At 38.0% G+C, this 21,260-nt stretch overlaps 2 protein-coding genes across 4 annotated transcripts in view; one reads left to right on the top strand and one right to left on the bottom strand.

Annotated features, from left to right (window-relative positions):
* The window catches only part of ldlrap1a (low density lipoprotein receptor adaptor protein 1a), a 112,641-nt gene extending 99,939 nt beyond the window's left edge, over positions 1 to 12,702 (bottom strand). For 2 of the 3 annotated variants that reach the window (XM_065294523.2, XM_065294522.2), the window contains exons 1-2: positions 12,510 to 12,702; positions 163 to 305 (exon numbers count right to left, since the gene is read on the bottom strand). In XM_065294523.2, the coding sequence (XP_065150595.1) occupies positions 163 to 305; positions 12,510 to 12,594 (228 nt within the window). In that variant the 5' untranslated portion in view covers positions 12,595 to 12,702. The remainder of the gene's footprint in view (positions 1 to 162; positions 306 to 12,509) is intronic. The other variant, XM_065294521.2, reaches the window with a different exon arrangement.
* Positions 12,703 to 15,309: 2,607 nt separating this feature from the next.
* srfbp1 (serum response factor binding protein 1) lies at positions 15,310 to 20,633 on the top strand. The gene is made up of 3 exons (XM_065294517.2): positions 15,310 to 15,392; positions 16,150 to 16,817; positions 18,258 to 20,633. Exons 2-3 carry the CDS (start codon positions 16,170 to 16,172, stop codon positions 19,839 to 19,841), a joined length of 2,232 nt encoding a protein of 743 aa, XP_065150589.1. The 5' UTR covers positions 15,310 to 15,392; positions 16,150 to 16,169; the 3' UTR covers positions 19,842 to 20,633.
* The last annotated feature ends 627 nt before the right edge of the window (positions 20,634 to 21,260 follow it).

Raw genomic sequence — 21,260 nt, 5'->3', positions numbered from 1 at the left:
TTTTGCGTAAAATGAAGTATTGACTATTTAATACTGACCTGATACAATACTGATTTTGGCGGTAACTAACTTCTTATATTTATATATATATCACGTTTTTTAGAAAGGGTCAGGAATACACATTTTAAGCATTGAAGGAATATGTCATTTGACAGAACAAACCGTGGCAACAACCCTTTTAACAGCAGCTGCTGAGAGCTCCTCGCCTTTGGGCTGGTCCACCAGCGTCATTCCCAGGTAACGGAGGTTAAATGTCATTCCTTCCAGAAGAGTCTCCCTGGTGTCGGTCCAGTTCTCAGAAAGCTCTGCACAAAGGCAAAAAAGCACAGCAAAGGTCAAATACATTTAAACATGCAGGTTAAACCAAGTCAGCACAGACACAGTAAATCGCTTTGGTTAAAGTACACACAAGATACTTGCACTGCTTTGGTCTGGAGGACTTATGAAATATTAAAAGAAAAACATTGCATGGAGTAAATATTTGCTGAAATCAACCTTTGCTCTAGAAACCCTCATACATCAGGCCAAAAACATTTTCAAAAGCCTCTATAGATCCTTATCCAGTCAAGGTCCTAGGTTTTAAGCATTTGTAACTCTAAGATAACATGCATCTTAGCTTTGAGCGTCATAGTTTGTGTGGTATGCGGGATCCAGCTCCTTCATGATAAGAATCAGAGATAAAAGCTTTCACTCTTGAACATAAATTTCTGGCATAGTTTCTCTCTTAACAAGCTGTCTTATTAAACAAAACTATACACTGCTCTCAATGAAGAATTACATTTGTGTGCTTGTATGTATTGCAATAAAAATAGTGCAATTTTTTCAAAAAAGTTTCCATCCAGTGCCATAATGTACTATGATTTTCACAAAATTTTTAATGCAAATCCAGAAAATGTTCTTCTTTAAATATATAAACATACAATATATCACATGAAAGAATAGAGGATTTGTTTTTAAACAAAAATATAACTGTTTCATGCTAACTTTATTTGTTCTTTTTATCACCACTCAAATATTGGTAGGTTTCTTCAAAAACATCTCATTTTGAACAATAAGCTGAGATTAGCATTTTTGTTAAAGATCAGATTCAAAACAATGATCCAAACATACACGGAATATTTACGGCTTTTGGAGCCGTTGAATTAATGACGCTCTGAAGCAGCGTGGAATTATGGGATTTGTAGTCTTTAACTCAACCGCTGATGGCCATTAATCAGACGCAATCGAGAAATCGCGTTGATGGATAAGGTAATCAAGTCTTATAAATGTTGCGTTTGATTAAGTAAGGTAATATTTGATGTTCAAAACGAAATTGTTAGTCATAGATGTTACAGTCCAAATTCGATGGTGTGTTAACCAAGATCAGCATCTCTGTCTAGTTAAATGTTGTCGTGAAGCTCTCTCTATCCAGATAATGCAGCCCCTATATTGAACCTCATTCTTTCTCTCGTTTTTTTCCAAACTCTTCTTGGGTTGTTTGGTTGACCCGTACGCTTACGGGGGCTGTCTTTGCTGACACAACCAGCGACAGATGGTAAAGAGTAATCTTAGTCCATAAACAAGCGCGTAGCCCGACCGGCGCTAATGCATGGTTCCGCATTTGTACACGACACTGTTGTCATGTGCTTTTTACGTCAGTAAAGGCGGTAACAAAGGGTCACGTGGATATTAACGTCATTGACAGGAAACTGCACTGCAGTGCCCCGTGTGAAACAAGAAGTTGAAAACATGATGGATATTGATAGTAATCAGTTGGACAAAATAAATAACACTGGCCTAGTGGTTTTTGGATATTTTACAAATTGCACCTTTAAGAGCTTTTTTGAAGCTTAAAGTAGGCGTCGCCTGCCATTGCCATCATGGCCACGTGTCACCGCGCATCACTTGCAGATAACCAAAAATTAAAAGGCGGAACATGGGTGAACCCGAAGTGGCTGGTTGCTGAAACCACGCCCGCCTATCTTGATTCTAGTGACAGCAGTGTCAGTTCACCTGTCACTCAAGTGGCCACGCCCTTAATTATGCAGAACTTTAAGGCTTAATATAATTTTTACAAAAAAAAAAATTTACCCCCTCACAGTTTTCATGAAGGGCAAAATTAGCTATATAGACCAAAAACACTTTTTGTACCAGGCTGTAATTTTCTACTGTAAAGTTTTTTACCATCAGACCTATCTGTTACTTGTGTACCCTGTAGGCCAGGAGAGGAACAGCATGCACCCATTGTTTGAGTTAAACATAAAAGTATGCAGTTTGTGTTGAAAAGTGGTGGGGACAAAAGATCAGATGAAAAAACATTACAGCAGGGCGGGAAAAATATTGAATAACAGCACATCAAAAATAGGCATAACGTAGGCCGGTCAACAACACAAAAATACTCACTAAAAGAAAACGCACCATAAGCACACAATGCAACATATGTGACCCTGGACCACAAAACCAGTCGTACACTGCAAAAAAAGATTTTCAAGAAAAAAAATTCTTAGTATTTTTGTCTTGTTTTCAGTAGAAATATCAAAAAATATCTTAAATTAAGATGCTTTGTCTTCATGAGCAAAATTACCCAAGAAAATAAGTCTAGTTTTTAGACCAAAAATATCAAATTTAGGTGATTTTGTGCATAAAACAAGGAAAAAAAATCTTCCAATGGGGTAGGCAAAAAAATCTTGAAAACTAAATTCAAGAAAAATTCAGATTTTCAGATTTTTTTGCTTGTTTTATGCTCAAGATCACTTAAATTTGATATTTTTGGTCTAAAAACGACTTAATTTATTTTAATTTAAGAATGTTTTAGATATTTTTACTGAAAACAAGACAAAAGTACTAAGAATTTTTTTCTCTTGAAAATAATTTTTTTGCAGTATACACTGCAAAAAATGTCTTTCATACTCATTATTTTTGTCTTGTTTTCAGTAGAAATATCAAAAAATTCTTAAATCAAGATATATTTTCTTGATGAGCAAAATGACGTAAGAAAATAAGTCTAGTTAAAACATGCTAAATTCATCTGCCAATGGGGTGAGAAATGTTTGCTTAATTTAAGTGTTTAAGAAAAAAGAAATGTTATTTTAAGATTTTTTTTCTCAACCCATAGGCATACATTTTTGCTTGTTTTAATCACAAATTCACTTAAATTGTATATTTTTTTGTCTAAAAATCTTAATTTAAGAATTTTTTGATATTTCTACTGAAAGCAAGACAAAAATAGCAGTGAAAGTCGCACAGGTATTGCTTGATTTTTCAGAACATTTTAACCAAATGCTTTTAAAAAGTGGTGGGGACAAAATCAGCCATTTCAAAAAGTGGTGGGGACATGTCCCCAGTGTCCCCAGTGTAAATGACACCTATGAAAGTATGCTTTGAAAGGCTGTGCATTTGAAAGGCTAATGTGATTTTTTACCCTCTATTGTATTGCTAAAATTACAATGTGTAAATGTAAGTTCAAGGCCTTGCAATAGTGACACAATGAAATAGAGGCTGCTTGCTGCCATGCTTTTACAAAACATTAAAATATTTAAACTATCCATTAACTAGAGGAGTATTTCCACTTGTTCACTTCATGCATTTTTATTTCTTCGCCCCTGTGAGTTCTTCAGTCACCCGACAATGCCTTTGACAATGAAGCTACTACATTAAAATTTTAGAAAACGCCCAAGGATAAATCCTAGGAATCAGACAAAGTGGCACACATCAAACTCAGACAAGCTTGTCTACATACATTACCTTCAAATGTCAAGTTTGAAGTATTAAATAAGTTTAATTTTTCTGTAAGACATGCCATAAGTCCTCCTGACCCGAATGGCTCATTAAACTCTTAATCAATATAAATATATAGCAAATTCTCACACAGAACGAAGGGCATAATAAGAACCCTAGTGACAGATAGCATCTCAAAGACTATAGGCTATTACAGACACACCCACAGGCCCTCAATCATAGGGGAAAGCTCTATTTTGTTTCAATGTCTCTTGAGAACAATTTAAGGGTGGGGTGACCGCAGTGTGTAAGCTCCCTTGCCGTTGGGTGAAGGCCAGATATGATTATCCTGCAAACTGAGATAGTATTTTAAACAATTCTGAGAATGTGCATTCATGGTCACGTCAAATGATTTCCACCTCAGCCAAACAAAGAAGTACGAATGGCGTTTAGAAAAAACGAATAATGCTTTTGATACCAGCAAATCATTTCTGCATGGAGAGACAAATAGTAGAAATAAAAGGTATAGGGGATGAACGACTTATCAAACCTGTTATTAATATTATGAACAAGATCCAGATAAACTGAGCATATGAGTGAATCTCCCCCTCCCAAAAAACACATTTCCATTTCATTTAACCCCTAAAAATAACTAATGGCATATCATGCAACTGTGACATTTTTGTAACAATTACTTAGTTCCCCATTAAATCCTCATTACCATAATGCGCCAAGTCATTGTTTTACAAATCCTATATTCGAAATGTTGACTCGCACAGCACTACTGTAAAACAATGTTATCTGAATAATAGAAAAGGTACAACGAATGCCAACCCACACACACAGCTCAAGCAAGCATCCCAGAGGTGTCTCAGGTCATGCAACATGAGAATTATTGAATGCTTTTTACCAAATGGACTTGCTGGAAAAGTCTCAGCAACTGCTCATGGATGTCTTTCTCTTTTAGATTGCCTTCTTTTTAGTATGTGCAGGGTACAGACACACCAAAAATCCAGAGGCACAGGCGATAAATCTCACCGCTATAACACACCATAAAAATCTCCACTGGAATCTTTCTTCATTACAATGCAGACATGTCTGCAAGCTATGCACTTTCTCTTTTTGGGCACATGACTTTGGACGAGGCACAAGGGCATTTCTCACATTGATCAGTAATAATAGATAGCTGAATGAGGAGTGGAAAGGGAAGGGGATGTAATTATGAACTGTTACGAGGTGAATTTATATCAAACTGATATATTGTCTTTAAACACAATTCTTTATATGACTATCTATAAATTAAACTTCTAAAGTTGTTTGTGTCCAGAATAACAGAAGGGCAATTCCATGCAAATGTCATATTTAGTTTTGAGCAAATGTTTTAACCATATCGAATCTTGTAAATATCCATGTGCATTTCTCTTAAAGTTACTAAAGCATTTTTATTATTTTATAGTTAGGTAATATCCATAAGATCATAAATTCTTCAAACACAAACACAAAATTTTAAATATGTTATGTTTTATGCAATTTAAAGTCAACCCTTCTCCATTTGTCGAGTATTATTGCTTTTGGTTAGTGCATTTTAATTGTCTCCCAAAAACTTGCAGCTGTTCCCAAAAACTCATATCCATAACACACAGTTCCCTCATCTAAAATAGATAAGACACAGACTGATATTTTTCTCAATGCCTCGCCTCTGTTATTAGGGGTTTATATAAAATATAACATATAAAAAATAAAATGTGGATGTTTTTCACCACTAAAAGAGAGTTTGGGAACTTGTATAACAATGCACAGATGACGACATCACTTGGTTTGCTCGATGGTGCACAAGGGGAAGCTAATCTTGCATTTAACCATGATGTTGGAGTGTTACACGTTTCAGTATCAGTACAGCTTTCCTGGAAACTCAACCTAGGTGGTAATAAAAAGTATCAGGTACTAGATACTGTATACAGTGGAAAAAAACTAACAAAAAGTGAGCTGTACTAAGCTGTACCGGGCCACACTATTCAATGTAAAATGTCATAGGTGAGTTGGTCCAAAGCTTGTACAAGCACAGATTTGCAGATTTTAAAAGGCACATATTATTAGTTTCCTATGAAATCCGAAAAAAAAGATTTTTTTTTGCACAAATTCTGTTTAATTTATTCTCAAATTTTGTTTTCTTTCATTTTTCTGGAGTCTGCTTTTAATGGTTAAACTATATTTCAGTAATAGTCTTATCTAAATCTTAATCTTATCAACTGGAAACATTAAACAAATACAATTTAACAACAATTTATTGAAAGTTTCATTTAAAATTACATATAGGCTGTGTTTTGTATTTTGGCTGTCACTGTAACACAATGTACTGTACTGTACTACAACCATGCTATTGACAATAAACCAATTTTTTATTTTAATCATAAGACTATACTCATCTTGTTTTACTTTTCAGGCTGTATTAAATGTAAATATATTAGTTATGAAATTCTTTCAACAATCTATGATTTAACATAAGTAATAAATACAAATAAAAACACTGCACAGAAGTAAATGTACAACTACAAAAGTTGTTCAGTTAAGAGTAGTGAATGATTTACATTTTTGCTGTGTAATTAATATTTGTGGATGTGAGCCCTCATCTGAGGAACAAACTGTATACAAGCTATACATGTTAGATGTGAAGAGCATCACATTCCTGGTCAGTTTTCTTTTTGTTTATTCTAAACTTTGTTTGCAGTGATGGATCTTCTACTTTTCTTCATCTATCCTGAAATTGTGAATGATCCTGTAAAATACTTTCAAAGCCTATGCGGAGTGCGGGCGTGTGCACGCAAGGAGGACGCGGGAAGAAAGTATATTGTACCTCTTTTGTATGCCGTGTACTTGTGGTTATGGCTGTCTGGTGGAAGAGTTTGAGAGGAGAGAGGGGCGTTCCTCCACTTAGACGTGAGTGGAAAGACACCGTAAGGATAGTGTTCAACTAGCTCTGGCCCGATTTAATTTACATAATCTGCAAAAGTCGTTCATAGCCATGTTAACTCCGGTATTTCGCTCGATGGGTTTTTTTTTACATCATACATTTGTTTTACAGCAGAAATTCGATGCGGCTGAGCCGGCGCATAACACACATCATATCCAAACGTTATGTGATTGGCTTACGTTTAGACCAATGATTTTAAACTTCAGACAAGCCCCTCCCATGAGAAGGAAAACGTTTGTCAATTATGCCCAGCCAGACTCTGTCTATGAAGCGAAGCAAAATAGCAGAGGATGGTATTACCAAGCTAGTGAAATGCCGCCACATCCAAAAGCCAGAGGGCGCTCTTGTGCAGAAACTCCAATTGTGCCACAGAAGAAGTAGCATTACGGACACTATTCCAGGAAATGTCTAGAAGAATATCGCCGTTCTTCAGATTGTTTCAGGTATTTTCATGATAATAAAGAATATTTTTAATGATATTATTTAACAAGTGTTGCTTTTTTAAATGCACGTTATAAATGACTCCGACTCATAATGATTTTAGATTGATAAGGACTTCTTACTGACCAAAACGCCATAGTACACGGACAAGCTGCGCATGAAACACAGAATCGCAGCCTTGCGATGCAGAATTGATTATAGACAGGTCTTTTTAAAGGGACACGCGATTTATCATTACAGCCCTATTAGACTCCTCTGTATTCAGAAGAGAGTATCAGTGTAGTGTAAGCACTTTTCTTCTTTTCCAAAAAAGAACCCTCCTCAAACTGCGTACGCTCTCATCTTGAATGCTGACATGACTAAGATGGCAGCTTTACCCGGAAGCTAGATATTTCTCTAACAACACTGCACAGATTACCCTCAGAAGGCCTTTGTTTATCCCCCTGGAGCCGTTTGGATTTCTTTTGTGAAGGATAAATGCACATTTCTTGGACTTGAAGGAAGTTGACTCCGTAACTTTACATTTTAACAACTGAAAGACCCAAGACATTCTCTACAAGTGATAGTTCATCATAAAATGATTTTTTATGTTTATCAGCTTACCCCCAAGGCATCCAAAATGAAGGTTTCTTGTTTCTTCTTTCAGCCACCTACTGTATAAGGAGCCCTGTATAATGTATACTGTATGCACCCTTTTGCTGTGCACCTGATACAGTAGGTGGAGGTATGCACCTATAAAGTTGGTTTGCAACCCGCCATAAAATCAAAAGAAGAAGGTGATCAGGGTTTCCCGCAGCACTTTTCAGTTCGGGCGGCCCACCTAAGCTGGGATACCCTACCGCCTTAACAAGGTCGTCCAAAAAAAAAAAAATTGCTGCACAAAAGGCCGTCAAGTGCATCTCAAAGAATAATGTGGACGCGCTTCACACTGCGAGCGGGCACGCGCCACATAGCCGAAATGAGAGAAAGACATGGTCCGTCAACAGTGTTTCCCACAGGATTTTGAGATACTGTGACGGCGATGACGTCACACGCTGATTAGCATATATGTGACGTCATTGCGTCGTGTTTTACTCTTTGATCCGTCACATTATATTGCATTTTAACACAACTAGGATGCTATTTTTACATAGTTTCTGTTCTGTTGTCTATAAAATAGTGACTAAACAGGACCCAGTAACGACCCACGACTCAGTAACTCTTTGTTTAATCCAATCAGCTCTTTCTTAAACTGCTGCTAAAAACGCGACCTTATCTGAAAAAATCATCATACGTTTACATTGAGGCTGTACTGGTGTTGCTCTTCTTATCAGTGTTGTTGTGTTATGAGCGCTTTTTTATTAGAAATACGAGTGGTATTTTATTGTATAGCGCAGACAATTTGTTGCAAATTCAGAAATATGAGAGAATACACAGTTGCTGTTACTACAGAACACGTGCATGGGCATGCCGCATAATAGGGAGAGAGCTCGGACACAGACTCACATCAGAACGGGTATATGTGGGAAACACTATGCTAACCTTTTGTTAAGTCACTCTCATGATGAACTTAATCAGCCACCGACTTCTCTGTCAGTAACATCCGTGACTGTTGACGTTTACGCGAAAAAGAGAAAGTACACGGAGGAACACGGAGTTAAATACTTTTCACTGTTATGTGAGAGAGGCGTGTAGGCTCAGCAAAGAGAGGGGAGGGGGCCGGGGGCGCGCGCTGTTGCGCTGCAAATAACGAGAGAGGGAGGATGGAGGCGCGCTGGGCACTCGCTGCAATGAATTAAGCCGTTTTAAATAGTAAAATTAAAATGTAAATGGGAATCATGAAAAATCTATTTGTGGCGGCCAGTGTTGATTCTGTGGCGGCCCGCCACAGATAAATGAATATATGGGAAACACTATGTCAATGTCTGGAGGATAACTAGCCTGTTGATAAAACATTTAATTCATTAATAATCTAGTATGTGTTCATTTTCTGTCATAGTTTCTTCAAAATTTATTTTTATTTGAGGGTTTTAAATAAAAATATTTTCATCATGACGCTTACGCCCGCCCCTTTGATTGCCACGCCCCCGGCCCGCCCACCTGCACAACCCTACCACATAAAAGGCTTGTTTGAGATGCAGCTTGCCTCGCCTGAAATATAGGCGAGAGTAGCCGGCTGCAGTGAGGGGAGGAGTGAAAAAACTGTAGGCAAGCCGGACGCTTCATGAATCTCGCTGTGTTGTTGACTGCAAACGTCAGCAATGGAAGAGATCGCGTTCGCGTATTTTATCGCGGATTAAATAGATGCAACTGAAATACCAACAAATGCATTTACATTAAGATGTTTATAAGGAGAATCAACAAAGCTGAACTGTTCATTATTGGAAAAGGCTTCTTAGTAAATGTTGGAATGTAATCTAAGTCTAGACGTAATGCAAACTCGTTTCTGTGTGAAATATAAACAGCACAGTACAAATAATTCAACACCAATACAAAAGTTTAAAAGAATTTATTAATAATATAAATGTCATAAGTCAAGAACAAGTTGAATAAATATAAAAACTACTACAGGAAGTGTAGTTTTTAGAATTAAAAAGTCATCAGCTGACATTCCCGGGCAAATGAGCATTAAGCTGTGTCGTCAGCAAGTCTTTTCCCATCGTGCTTTTCGTCAACGCAGTCGGTGGAGAGCAACTGCGCTCGGCTGTAGAATCCGACGAGCCCGCCTCTCCATCGCGAGAGTTATTTTGTACACGTCAGCGTGATATCAGAGCAAGTCGGACGTAAGTCGGACACTTTTCTAACCGGAATGCATCTTGCGCTGATCACCGGTGATCGATTCTGCGCAGAATTTGCTCATCTCAAACAAGCCTAATCTAACACATTTTCTGCGGGAAACCCTGGTGATGTGCACAAGCTCATTGCATCGGAAATAGTGGTGTTTTAGAACCGATTGTTTTGTGTCTTAGGACATCAGTTCGTCATCACGCGCCTCAAGGGTTTAATTTGGATTTGTCTGTGAAAATCCAAAAAAAAGGAATAATCCCATTAAGGGAGTGAGGAGCAGAAGCTCATTAGCATTTAAAAGGTTGACACATGAAAACAGCACTTTATGCATTTTGGACAAGCTATAACAAATGATCTGTGGTGTGGTGTGTCTTGTCACACAGGGTCTTCGAGCGTGTAGTGTTGCAGCGTAACTGCGTAGAGTGCTTAGTTACCTGGCTCTCAGGTGCTTTGTCTCTCTTGCTTGCAGCTGCAACAGCCATCTATACTCATGAGAGCGAAGGGGAGGCAGTTATGTAAGTCCAACTCAATGTTGGTTAGAACGTCTTATTGGCCAAGACTCTCATGCCACCTCCACGTGGTGCACCATGGTAAACTGGGTGCCTTGCGGCCCCAGGCTAAGTGCATGAGGGATCTCGGAGTAGTCTGGAACACCAGAGGTGTTGAGTTATGGCCCACCGGTGTGTGGACACGCCCTGGCTCTTCACCAATCCAGACCCCACCTATGGGTTAAATAGCAAAATGCTAGCTTGGCAGCAGGAGTTGGCAGTCATGGTGTGACCGTAGCTGTAGGTTTTCAGCAATCGGTCTCCCATGGCAGATAACTGAGCGGAAGAATCATTCCATGGTCTACGGTTAGGGACCAACACCCAGTTAGCGGGTACTGCGGGTCTTCCTTGCCAACTCTGAGACTGAGCTGCAGGCTTTGTGTTCCTCCTTTGCTGCAGCATGCGAGGAGTTCGGACTGAAGATCAGTCTGGGAAAAACAGTGGTCTTTGCTCAACCTGCTATGCTTTCACCCACAATCACCATCAACTACTGGGTTCCACAGTCGACACCTTTAACAGACTAGACTGTGAATTGGACATCCGTATTGGGAAAGCATCAACAACCTTCGGCAGGCTCAGTGAGAAAGTATGGAAGAACAACTCGCTGTCTCTCCGCCTAAAAATTCAAGTTTACGAGTCCTGTATACTCAGCTCTCTCCTGTACGGCAGTGAAACGTGGGCCACCTACCGCAGACACGAACATCGTCTGAACACCTTCCACTTTCGTTGCCTGCGCTCAATTATCGGCATAACCTGGAAGGATCACGTTCCAAATGCGGCTATCCTTTTTACAACCAAGTGCACAGACCTCTACACTATGCTGCGCACACGCCGCTTACATTGGGCTGGCCACATCTACCGGATGGATGAAAACCGGTTACCAAAAGCAATCTTGTATGGCGAAATTGCTGAAGCTCCGTTATAAGGATGTCCTGAAGCGTGACCTTCGGTCGTTCGGTCTATCAAGTGATAACTGGGAAAACCTTGCCGCTGACCGAGTAATGTGGCACTCCTCTATAAGATCTGGTACCTCAAGATCTCACCTGCAGTATTAAGACTTCCTCAACAGTAAAAGACTGAAATGCCACACCAATCGTCGTTCTCGACGCAAAGGGCCTGAATGAATGAACTGAATGTGGGGTATCTTGAGCCAAATCTTGACAGACACATTCTAGGCACACCTGAGAGACTTATATCTTGTAAAAATGGGCATAATGTGTGTCCTTTAACTGTGATTAAACTATAACTGGAATTACACTGTAAAACTTCTGGTATTTCAGCTTATAGAGATAAGCACAAAAGCCCCAGAACAAAGCAGCTTTGGTGGGGTCCTGAGAGAATTAAGAGGGAAACTAAAATGCAAGGCAACTCTCTAATCAAGCTAAAGGTGAAACCCCTGTACATTTGTTCTTGAAAACCAGGCTGAGCCACTTTACCTGCTTTTGGGGCTTTGCTTTCCGAATCGGTCCCATTTCAACTTTAAATAGGTTTTTTTAAGAAAAATGGGCCAGCAACAAGTGCCTACTTGTACACTAATCCAGGATGGATGCAAAGATAAGGAAACAGATCCAGAGAAAATAGAAAGATACATGCTACCATGCTGGCTTTTGATGACAAAGCTGTTATCATCAGTTTTCTTTATGAAACATATAAATCCATGATCCAGACAACAGCTGTCTACCTAGAGTGCATTTGTTAGACATGAACCTGCAAACAAAACTACTGAGTGTGTTTGTCACAGTCAAGAGCTAAACAAGCATCAAGACATTTAGTTTACATTGCGTTTATGTGTGAAGTGATTTAGTTTTAAAGTAAAATAGGCAACCTCAACAAAAGGATGTAAATAAGGATATTCATAAAACAACTAACTGTTATGCAGTGAATATTAATATGATTATCATCCGTTTAAAGTCATATTTTCCCTTAAAACTAATAAAGGTTGGCAAACGCATATATTTGATTGAAGCCTACTAAGCATTATTGACGCCGTCAATTTGCGGTCATTTGCAAAAGCTAACGGACAAGTGACGCGTGAAAATAACCCTAAACAAAACTCACAATGTTGTAAAAAAAAAAAAAAAACTCACTTTGGTGTTTGCCTGTGCTCCAGGAGTGCTTACTCAGACCGGGAGTGCGAATTAAAGCTCTTCTTGCTGATTTCAGGACATCCATGGCGGAGTTTTAAGTCGGAGAAGCGTTTTTAAGCTTCTCACTCGGAACTTTGTTGTTACCGTGACACCGACATCTGTGGGAATACTTGAGTCACTAAACATTGTGGGCGGGTATTTTCATCGGTCAATCAAAAGGACTTTAGCGAGTGACGCGTGGAAACTGTGCATGTTTCTTCGACTTAAAGCTGGGCTGCACAAACCGATCGGCTTGCGGCAATTACCGCGAGAGCTGATTGCTCCACATGCTTTCGAATCGCTCTCGCGGTACTTTGATATCATAGACAGAACGATTTGCGCAACACCATGCGCAGTCGAACACAGCTTATTTTAACCTTTTAACTTTCACCCCATTTGGTCTAGAAGCAAAATTTTGGTCACTTTTTAAAGAAGACCCTTGAAAGTTTTCCACTGAGGTGTTTGCAATACATAATGTATTTTATATTTAAAAATCTTAAAAATGAGAACCAATTTCAAATTAAAAGCATAAAGAATGAGGTTTCTATCACAGCTTTAGTGGTTTTACCAACAAATGCCACTAGATGTCAATGCTTATCTGCATTATCTTGTCACAAATTAATAAAGTACTGTCATTGCATTATTATTATTAATAGGAAAAGGTTTTGAATGTAAGAATTCATATGTATTTCTACGGGGTCGGTGACATTACACAAAATGACGTTCACTATAGAATGTCTATCATCAGATGAACTTGAAATATGAAAAATACATTCTTAGCGCTTCCCAACCATATAGTTTGTCAAGATTATTTCAGGTTTAAAGGATATTTACAAATAAATTTGTAATAACACCTTGGGTCCACCACATGTTGGCCGTAAGAAATTATTTTTTAATGCCAAACGTCCCACCTGCTTGACAGTGACAGTTAAAGGATGTCAATCGAGGAGCGGCTTATGAAAAGCTTATGACTTAGTGAATGTAACATAACAGATAAGTGCTAACTTAGAAGCTTATTCCCTAGAAAAACGCGAGGCAGCAAATGTCTACTAAGTCTACTAAGTCTAAGTCTACTAAGAAGTCTAATTCTTGACACAACTATTGAGAAAATTAAGAAGATGATTAAAGATGAGATGAATATCCACAGATCACTTTATGCCAGGTCATGACTGACACATTTCCAAAAACTAAATATTTCATATTATTGTTTTTCCTTACCTGGGTGATGATACCCTAGATGTTGATACATGTTTTTGATATCAATTACTTTGGTTCTCTTTTCTTAAACTAATTTAATACCCCAGACCTCTATGATCTTGAGCTAAACTATGGAGTTTGCCAATTAAAAACTGCTACACCAGATAAAGATTTCTTTCGTCATTTTTTTTTTAAAATAATTTAAATTTCAGTTTCACACACAAATATGATGAATACAAATAGAATTGGTTATAAATTTATGTTAAATTTGAGGCTGTACTTTATACCAATGTACTTAAACATGTTTAAGAAATATCCTGCATTGTGCACATTGTAATGGATACCCCCCACCCCTCACACACAAACACTGGCAAATAGCAAATTTCAGATTGTGGATTATTTATTTTGCAGGATTTATAAATAGCAAGATATGAAACTGCATGCCACTGACAATAAGACATTATCAGTATTTCTATCTTGGTCAGCCTTGTGTGGCTGTTAGAGGAATTATGAGGCCCATATTTGATGTTGATTTTAATGCTTGTATTACATTATTCACATGTATTAAAATATTTATTTCAAATTTGTTTGTTTTATACTCCTCTATCACTTGCATCATGTGACAAGAAATATCTTGTTTTTTTAAACTAAAAGTAGTCAGATTAAAAACAGTTATAATTCATTTAACTTTCATGCACAGACGTTGATATGCAACATTTTTTTATTTTAGTTTATTCATTTTTATATTTAGTATAGTTGTTTGACATGTAAGCATAGATGTGAGATTGGCCATCAACCGTGTTATAAATGAGACTTGGAAAGAAAGCCACAAAACCATTTGGTCACTTAAGTCTTCACAATGATTAATAACCATTGTGGGTAGCTGTGGTCAATAACATTTACACCGAAATTTATGTTTTTGGCTTTTTTATAGAAGATAAATCCATTTTGCAGGTTTGCTCAGGGAAACTGACATAGAGGTTTTAACCTACGAACTGTGAAAATGCAATTTGTGTGTTGAGGGTCCAAATGAATTTGTAAATAGTAAAAAGTATATTTTTTACATGAAAATGTAACTGAGAAAGATCACAAATATTCAGCATCAAATATACTGTGTCTAATGACAAGTATGTGAGACAGTAGTTTACCCCTGTGTAAAGTAAACAGACAGTTTTGCAGTAAAAAACAAACAAAACCAAACAATGATAAACAATAGTGTGTTCTTTACTCTCCATAAAGTTTACCATAAAAACACCAAATGCAATTTGAGGTAATTCTTTCCAAAGTTAAAGAGTAAAACTATATAGACGAAATCCGAGTTGTATTTAAGATATTACCCACCTCAAAACCGGAAATAAGATATTTAAGTACCATTAAAAGTGTTTAGTAACATTGAAACATTTATGTTACAAATTATTTACTAACATCAAATATTTAATATATTTAGCAACATTAAAATAGCGCCGTCCAAATATTATTTCCAGATTGAAGTGGGAAAAATCCTAAATCCGAGTCTGGAATGCAGCATTATTGAAGACGTCTAGTGACGTAAGGACGGCGTGGGTGCCGCGTCACATTCCCTGGGCAACATGGCGGCGCCCGGAGGAGACGAGTGTTGTGCTTAATTTTGACACGCGTGTTGTAAAGGTAAGTGTTGACTTTAAATTCAGGCATTTATGTGTGAATGTTTGCATAATTGTACTCGTTTAAAAACGGTTGCATGTCAGGTAAAATACGTGTTTTGAAATAAACCACCATCGATTAGTTCAACACATGCCTTTGCTTTCTGCCATGCTTGAGCTAAACGTGAAGAAACAGTGGTTGGCTATGGCGTGGAAATAAGGTTTAAACGTTATAAAGTATTTCCAAATAGTGTTTACAGCATTTGTCAGTGTGTAAAATACGGGTATGATGATAAGATAGATATATTAATAGACGTACAGAACGTTGTATATTTGTATTTAGCACGAGCATTATTGAAACATTCTCAAATGTTTTACTTTTTCCACATGATAAATTACTGTATAGCTAAATATGTAATTTTTAGGTACTAAAAATGTTTTGAACCCTAGTAAATATTAAAGTGTTCCACAGTATTTACTCCAGTTTGTGAATTCACTATAACTAAACTTAGTATTTCAAAATAATATAGAATTTAGTAATAGTGTAGTGTGGGGCTAAGACATGATGAAATGAACAGAGGTATAAACCTGTTGGTTTATTACATTGGCCATATCATGTTAGTCATTAAGCTGACGGTTTTCAAAATGATCAAAAATCTGCCAATATCGGCTACCGAAACATTGGTGCATCTACAGACCAGTGTCATATTGACCATCTAAACAAGCTGACATGAAATCACATCATGCAATTTGCTCACAATGTGTTGCCTTGTTCATTTCAGACCTGTAAAAGTACCAAAACATGCCTGCAGTGCTGAACCTCAGCAATGAGGTGGTCAAGCTGAGAGCGGAGGTTAAAAGGGTGAAGGTGCTTCTCATCCGAAAGCTCATTCGTCAGATCTCGGCTTTAGAGAAGAAGAAAGGAAGTCAGGCCGACCTGGAGAGGCACCGCAGGCGAGCAGCGAGACTTCGGGAGGAGATCCAGGAGCTGAAAGTTATAGTGCCCGACAAAGTCACGAAGGCTGCCCTGCAGAAGGACATCAGCTTTGAGAAGGTGTGCCGGAATAAAGAGGCCAGCCTGTCAGAACGAGCCATTGCCCGAATTGCCACGCACCCGCAGTTCAGCAAGAAAATACGGAGCATAAAGGAAGCCATTAAAGCTTTTAAAGAGGAGAGAATAAACACAAAAAAGGCTGAAAAACAAGCAAAAAACAATGCAGAAGATATCACCCTGCCAAATCAGCCACAAGAAACCAGTGATGTTGATAAAGGTTTAGAGATATTACATGATGATGTAGAGGAGAAACTGAACGAAGAGGAGGGTGATAAAATAATTGATAAACCACAGGAGGAAACTTGTGGTTCTTCGCACGTGAGCCAGATGACAAGTCTGGAAACATCAAATGAACAGACAAATCTATGCTCAAAGACACAGATGTCAACAATCCAGGTAAGCAAATATGTGGTTGACTTTATCATTTTTTTTTATTGAGTTGGTTGAACCTACAAAACCTATAATAAAGGTTACCTCAATCAAACACTTGTGCAGCAGGGTGTTTTCATAAAGGATTAGTCAATTTTCCTGAAAAAAAAACAAGATAATTTACTCACCACCATGTCATCCAAAATGTTGATGTCTTTCTTTGTTCAGTCGAGAAGAAATTATGTTTTTTGAGGAAAACATTTCAGGATTTTTCTCATTTTAATGGACTTAAATGGACCCCAACACTTAACAGTTTTAATTCAGTTTAAAATAACAGTTTCAAAGGGCTATAAACGATCTCAAATGCAGGCATAAGGGTCTTTTCTAGCAAAATGATTGTCATTTTTGGCAAGAAAAAAAAATGCAATTGTAATCCACAAATTCTCTTCTTCCTATCATTCGACCTACAACAACGTCGGAACGGTCCTCTTTCTCCACACTTGTAAACACTGGGGCATAGTTTCAATACGTCATCCGTGACATCTTGACGTGATGATGTATTACGTAAGGTCGTGCTAAAAGTGTATATTTTTTATTTTTCTTGCCAAAAATTACAATCTTTTAGCTATATATGACCCTTATGCCTCGTTTGAGATCGTTTATAGTCCTTTGAAACTGCAATTTTAAACTGCACTAAAACTGTTAAGTATTGGGGTCCATTAAAGTCCATTAAAAAATGAGAAAATCCTCCAAAAAACATAATTTCTTCTCGATTGAACAAAGAAAGACATCAACATTTTGGATGACATGGTGGTGAGTAAATTATCTGGATTTTTTTTTAAAGAAAATGAACTAATCCTTTAAAGGGATAGTTTACCCAAAAATGAAAATTCTGTCATCATTTACTCACTTTCATGATGTTACAAACCTGTATAAATTACACAAAGGGAAATATTTTGAGAAATGTTTGTAACCAAACCGATCATGGGCATAGTAGTAAAAAGAAACACTATGGAAGTGACTGGGGCTCATGAATGGTTACAAACATTCCTCAAAATATCTTACTTCGTGTTCATCAAAACAAAGACATTTATATACGTTTGTAACAACATGAGAGTGAGAAAATGATGACAGAAGTTTCATTTTTGGGTATAATGTCCATTCAAAGGTACAGTTCACCTAAAAATGACAATTATGTCATTATTAACTCACCCTTATATTGTTTTAAACCTGTATGAATTCCTTTATTCTGTTGAACATGAGAAGATTTATTGAAAAATGATGGTATGCACACAGTTGATGGTACCCATTGACTTCCATAGTATTTGTTTTTCCTACTATGGGCCAATGGGTACGTCAACTCTGGTTACAATAATTTATCAAAATATCTTAAACAGCATAAAGAAACCCTGACATCACACTACACTTTACATGTAGATTTTCCTAAAAATAATGAATTTCCTACAGGAACAAGTCCCAGAGGAGGTGGTCAGGATGAGAAAGGAGGTGAAGAGAACGAGGGTGCTGGTCATCAGTAAACTGACACAACAAGTGGCTGCTCTGAAGAAGAAAAAGGATGAAGAATCTGAGGTGAAGGAGAAACAAGAACTGATAGAAGAACTCATGAAAGACATCCAGGCTTTGAGAAGCCTTAAACCAGATCAGCTGACCGTGACAGCCCTTCAGGAGAACAGTGAGCTTGAGAAGGTGCTGCTGGACCCTCAGACGAGCCCACTGGACAGAGCCATCGCACGTATCGTCACACATTCCCGTTTCATCAAAAAGCTTCAAAAAGTCAAAGAAGCCATTGAAAAAGAGCGAGCTAAGGCTGCAGCAGCAGAGCAGAGAAAGATAGACAGACAAAACTGGCTGCAGTCCAAGAATAAAAGTGAGGAAGTGGAGGGTGAGAAGGGGGATGATGCTAAAGAGAGGGAGGATGAGTATAAAGAGGATGAGGAGGATGATGATGCCAACGATAAAGAGGATGAGGATGATGATGATGATGATGATGATGACAATGATGAAGATGAGGAGGATGATGACAATGAAGATAAGGATGATGATGGAGTAGAAGACAAACTGGACAGTTCTTCAATAAATATCCATAAGTCTGTAGAGTCAGAGAGCACAGCCTCTGATGCTGTAAAGCTGCCACCAGTCAAGGAGATCACAATATCTGAACAATCCGGAGCGGCTAAAGTTAAATCACAGAATGCAGATGCCACAACTTCAAAAGGTTCACCTGAAAAGTCTTTAGCAGTTTGCAGGACAGAGTCTAGGCTACCAAAGACCATTGCAAAACCAGACAAAAAACCTGAAAACATCATAAAGCCACAAAACAAACAGGACCTGCCTGAAAACAAGCTACCTCAGTCAAAAGAGGACGAAGAAGAGAGCGATTTATCTGATGATGATGAAGAAGAGAAGGAATATTTCGACGACAGCACAGAGGAGCGTTTCCATAAGCAGTCATCTCACTCAGAAGAGAGCGATGATGATGACTTCTTCGTCGGCAAAGTGAGCAAATTTAAGAAAAGAAAAACCGGCCAAGCTAAGGTTGAGGGAAGCAAGACCCAAAAGCCTGACAAATCCCAAGATGTTGCGAATGTAGCTGTCGAGCCAAACCTCGGCAAATTACAGTCTGTTTTTTGCTCAACTTTGTCCAAATCAGGCATCAACTCCCAGAATACAAAGCCTGGCTCTCGACGTGATCGGTCAAGGCATCCTCGTTTTCAGAACCAGAAGAAAGGTCCGGGGGGTAGGATGAAAACATCTCCATACAAAGACCCTGCCACTGACAGGAAGGCCGAACCTTTCAATCCCAACAAACAGACATTTAAGTTTGCCGGGCAGAGGCAAGGTGGACCTCCAGGAGCCGGGAGGGGAAAGTCGCAGTTTGAGCAGCATCAGAATTCCAGAGGTCCGCCTGTCAAGATTTCAAATCCACCCCAGCAATCCCTTCACCCCTCTTGGGAAGCCAGCAGAAAGAGAAAAGAGCAACAGGCACAAATCACAGTATTCCAAGGGAAAAAGATCAAATTTGATGATTAAGCAGAATCTTACAGGTATAGTTCACCCAAAAATGAAAATTGTGTCATCGTTTACTCACTCTCATGTTGTTACAAACCTGTATACATGTCTTTGTTTTGATGAACACAAATAAAGATATTTTTAGGAATGTTTGCCACCAAACCGTTCGTGAGCCTCATTCACTTCCATAGTAGGAAAAAGAATACTATTGAAGTGAATGGGGCTCGTCTGGTTATGAACATTCCTTAAAATATCTTCATTCGTGTTAATCAGAAGAAATGAAATGTATACAGGTTTGTAACAGCATGGGAGTCAGTAACTGACAGATTTTTTTATTTTTGATTGAACTATCCCTTTAAAATTCAAATATCTTAATATTTTAAAGCATGTCTTTATTTACTGTGAATTTCTATTAAAGACATGAAAAATGTAGTGAAATTGTCTTTTTTAAACAGCGAATGACTCTTCAAAGCTAATGGTTATTTTTGTTTATCTTGGACTGATGCTTTCCCACCTGTATAATATGACTAAAAGTCTTTTTTATCTGCCATAACAGTTTTGCTTTATTTAGTTCAGTTGGAGAAGTAAATTTTAAAGATTTATCAAACGATCGTGTTCATTTATTTGTATAAGGTCGATAAATGTGTATAAATATTGAGTGCAGATCTGCATTTGATGTTTTTCTTTTCTTTACGTGTTCAATACGTAAAACATGTTGTTATTGTGTAGTTAAGATGTACAAAACTGTACATGCAAGTTTTCCTGTACTTAGTTCCAAATCAAATGCTTTGTTCGGCATAACATTAAACAGGACATTTCAAAAGACTTTTTTAAGATGTCAAATAAATCATTGGTATCCCTAGAGCAGGGCTATTCAAATTTTACCCTGGAGGGCTGGAGCACTGCATAGTTTAGCTCCAACCCTGATCAAACACACCTGAGCAAGCTAATCAAGGTCTTCATGATCACTAGACAATCATAGGTGGGTAAGTTTGATCAGGGTTGGACCTAAACTATGCAGTGCTCCGGCCCTCCAGGGTAAGATTTGAATAGCCCTGCCCTAGAGCATGTATGTGAAGTTTTAGCTCAAAATACCATATACACTCTAAAAAAAACAAACGGTGCTATATAGCACCAAAACTGTTGCTTTGGATCGTAACCATAGAAGAACCGTTTTTAGTGCTATATAGCACCGGTGAAGCAGTGTAGAACCACTATAGCACCACATATGGTTCTACACTGGTGCTTTACTGGTGCTACACAGGTGCTTCACCGGTGCTATATGGCACTAAAAATGGTTCTTCTATGGTTAAGATCCAAAGCAACAGTTTTGGTGCTATATAGCACCGTTTGTTTTTTTAGAGTGATAATTTACCGGTATTATAAAAGGTTAAAATGGCCATTTTTGGGTATGTCCTTTAAAATGCAAATGAGCTGATC

This window comes from Paramisgurnus dabryanus, chromosome 19 (genome assembly GCF_030506205.2).
Source record: "Paramisgurnus dabryanus chromosome 19, PD_genome_1.1, whole genome shotgun sequence".
Classification (NCBI taxonomy): Eukaryota; Metazoa; Chordata; class Actinopteri; order Cypriniformes; family Cobitidae; genus Paramisgurnus; species Paramisgurnus dabryanus.
This window is presented reverse-complemented; position numbering and strand designations above follow the sequence as displayed.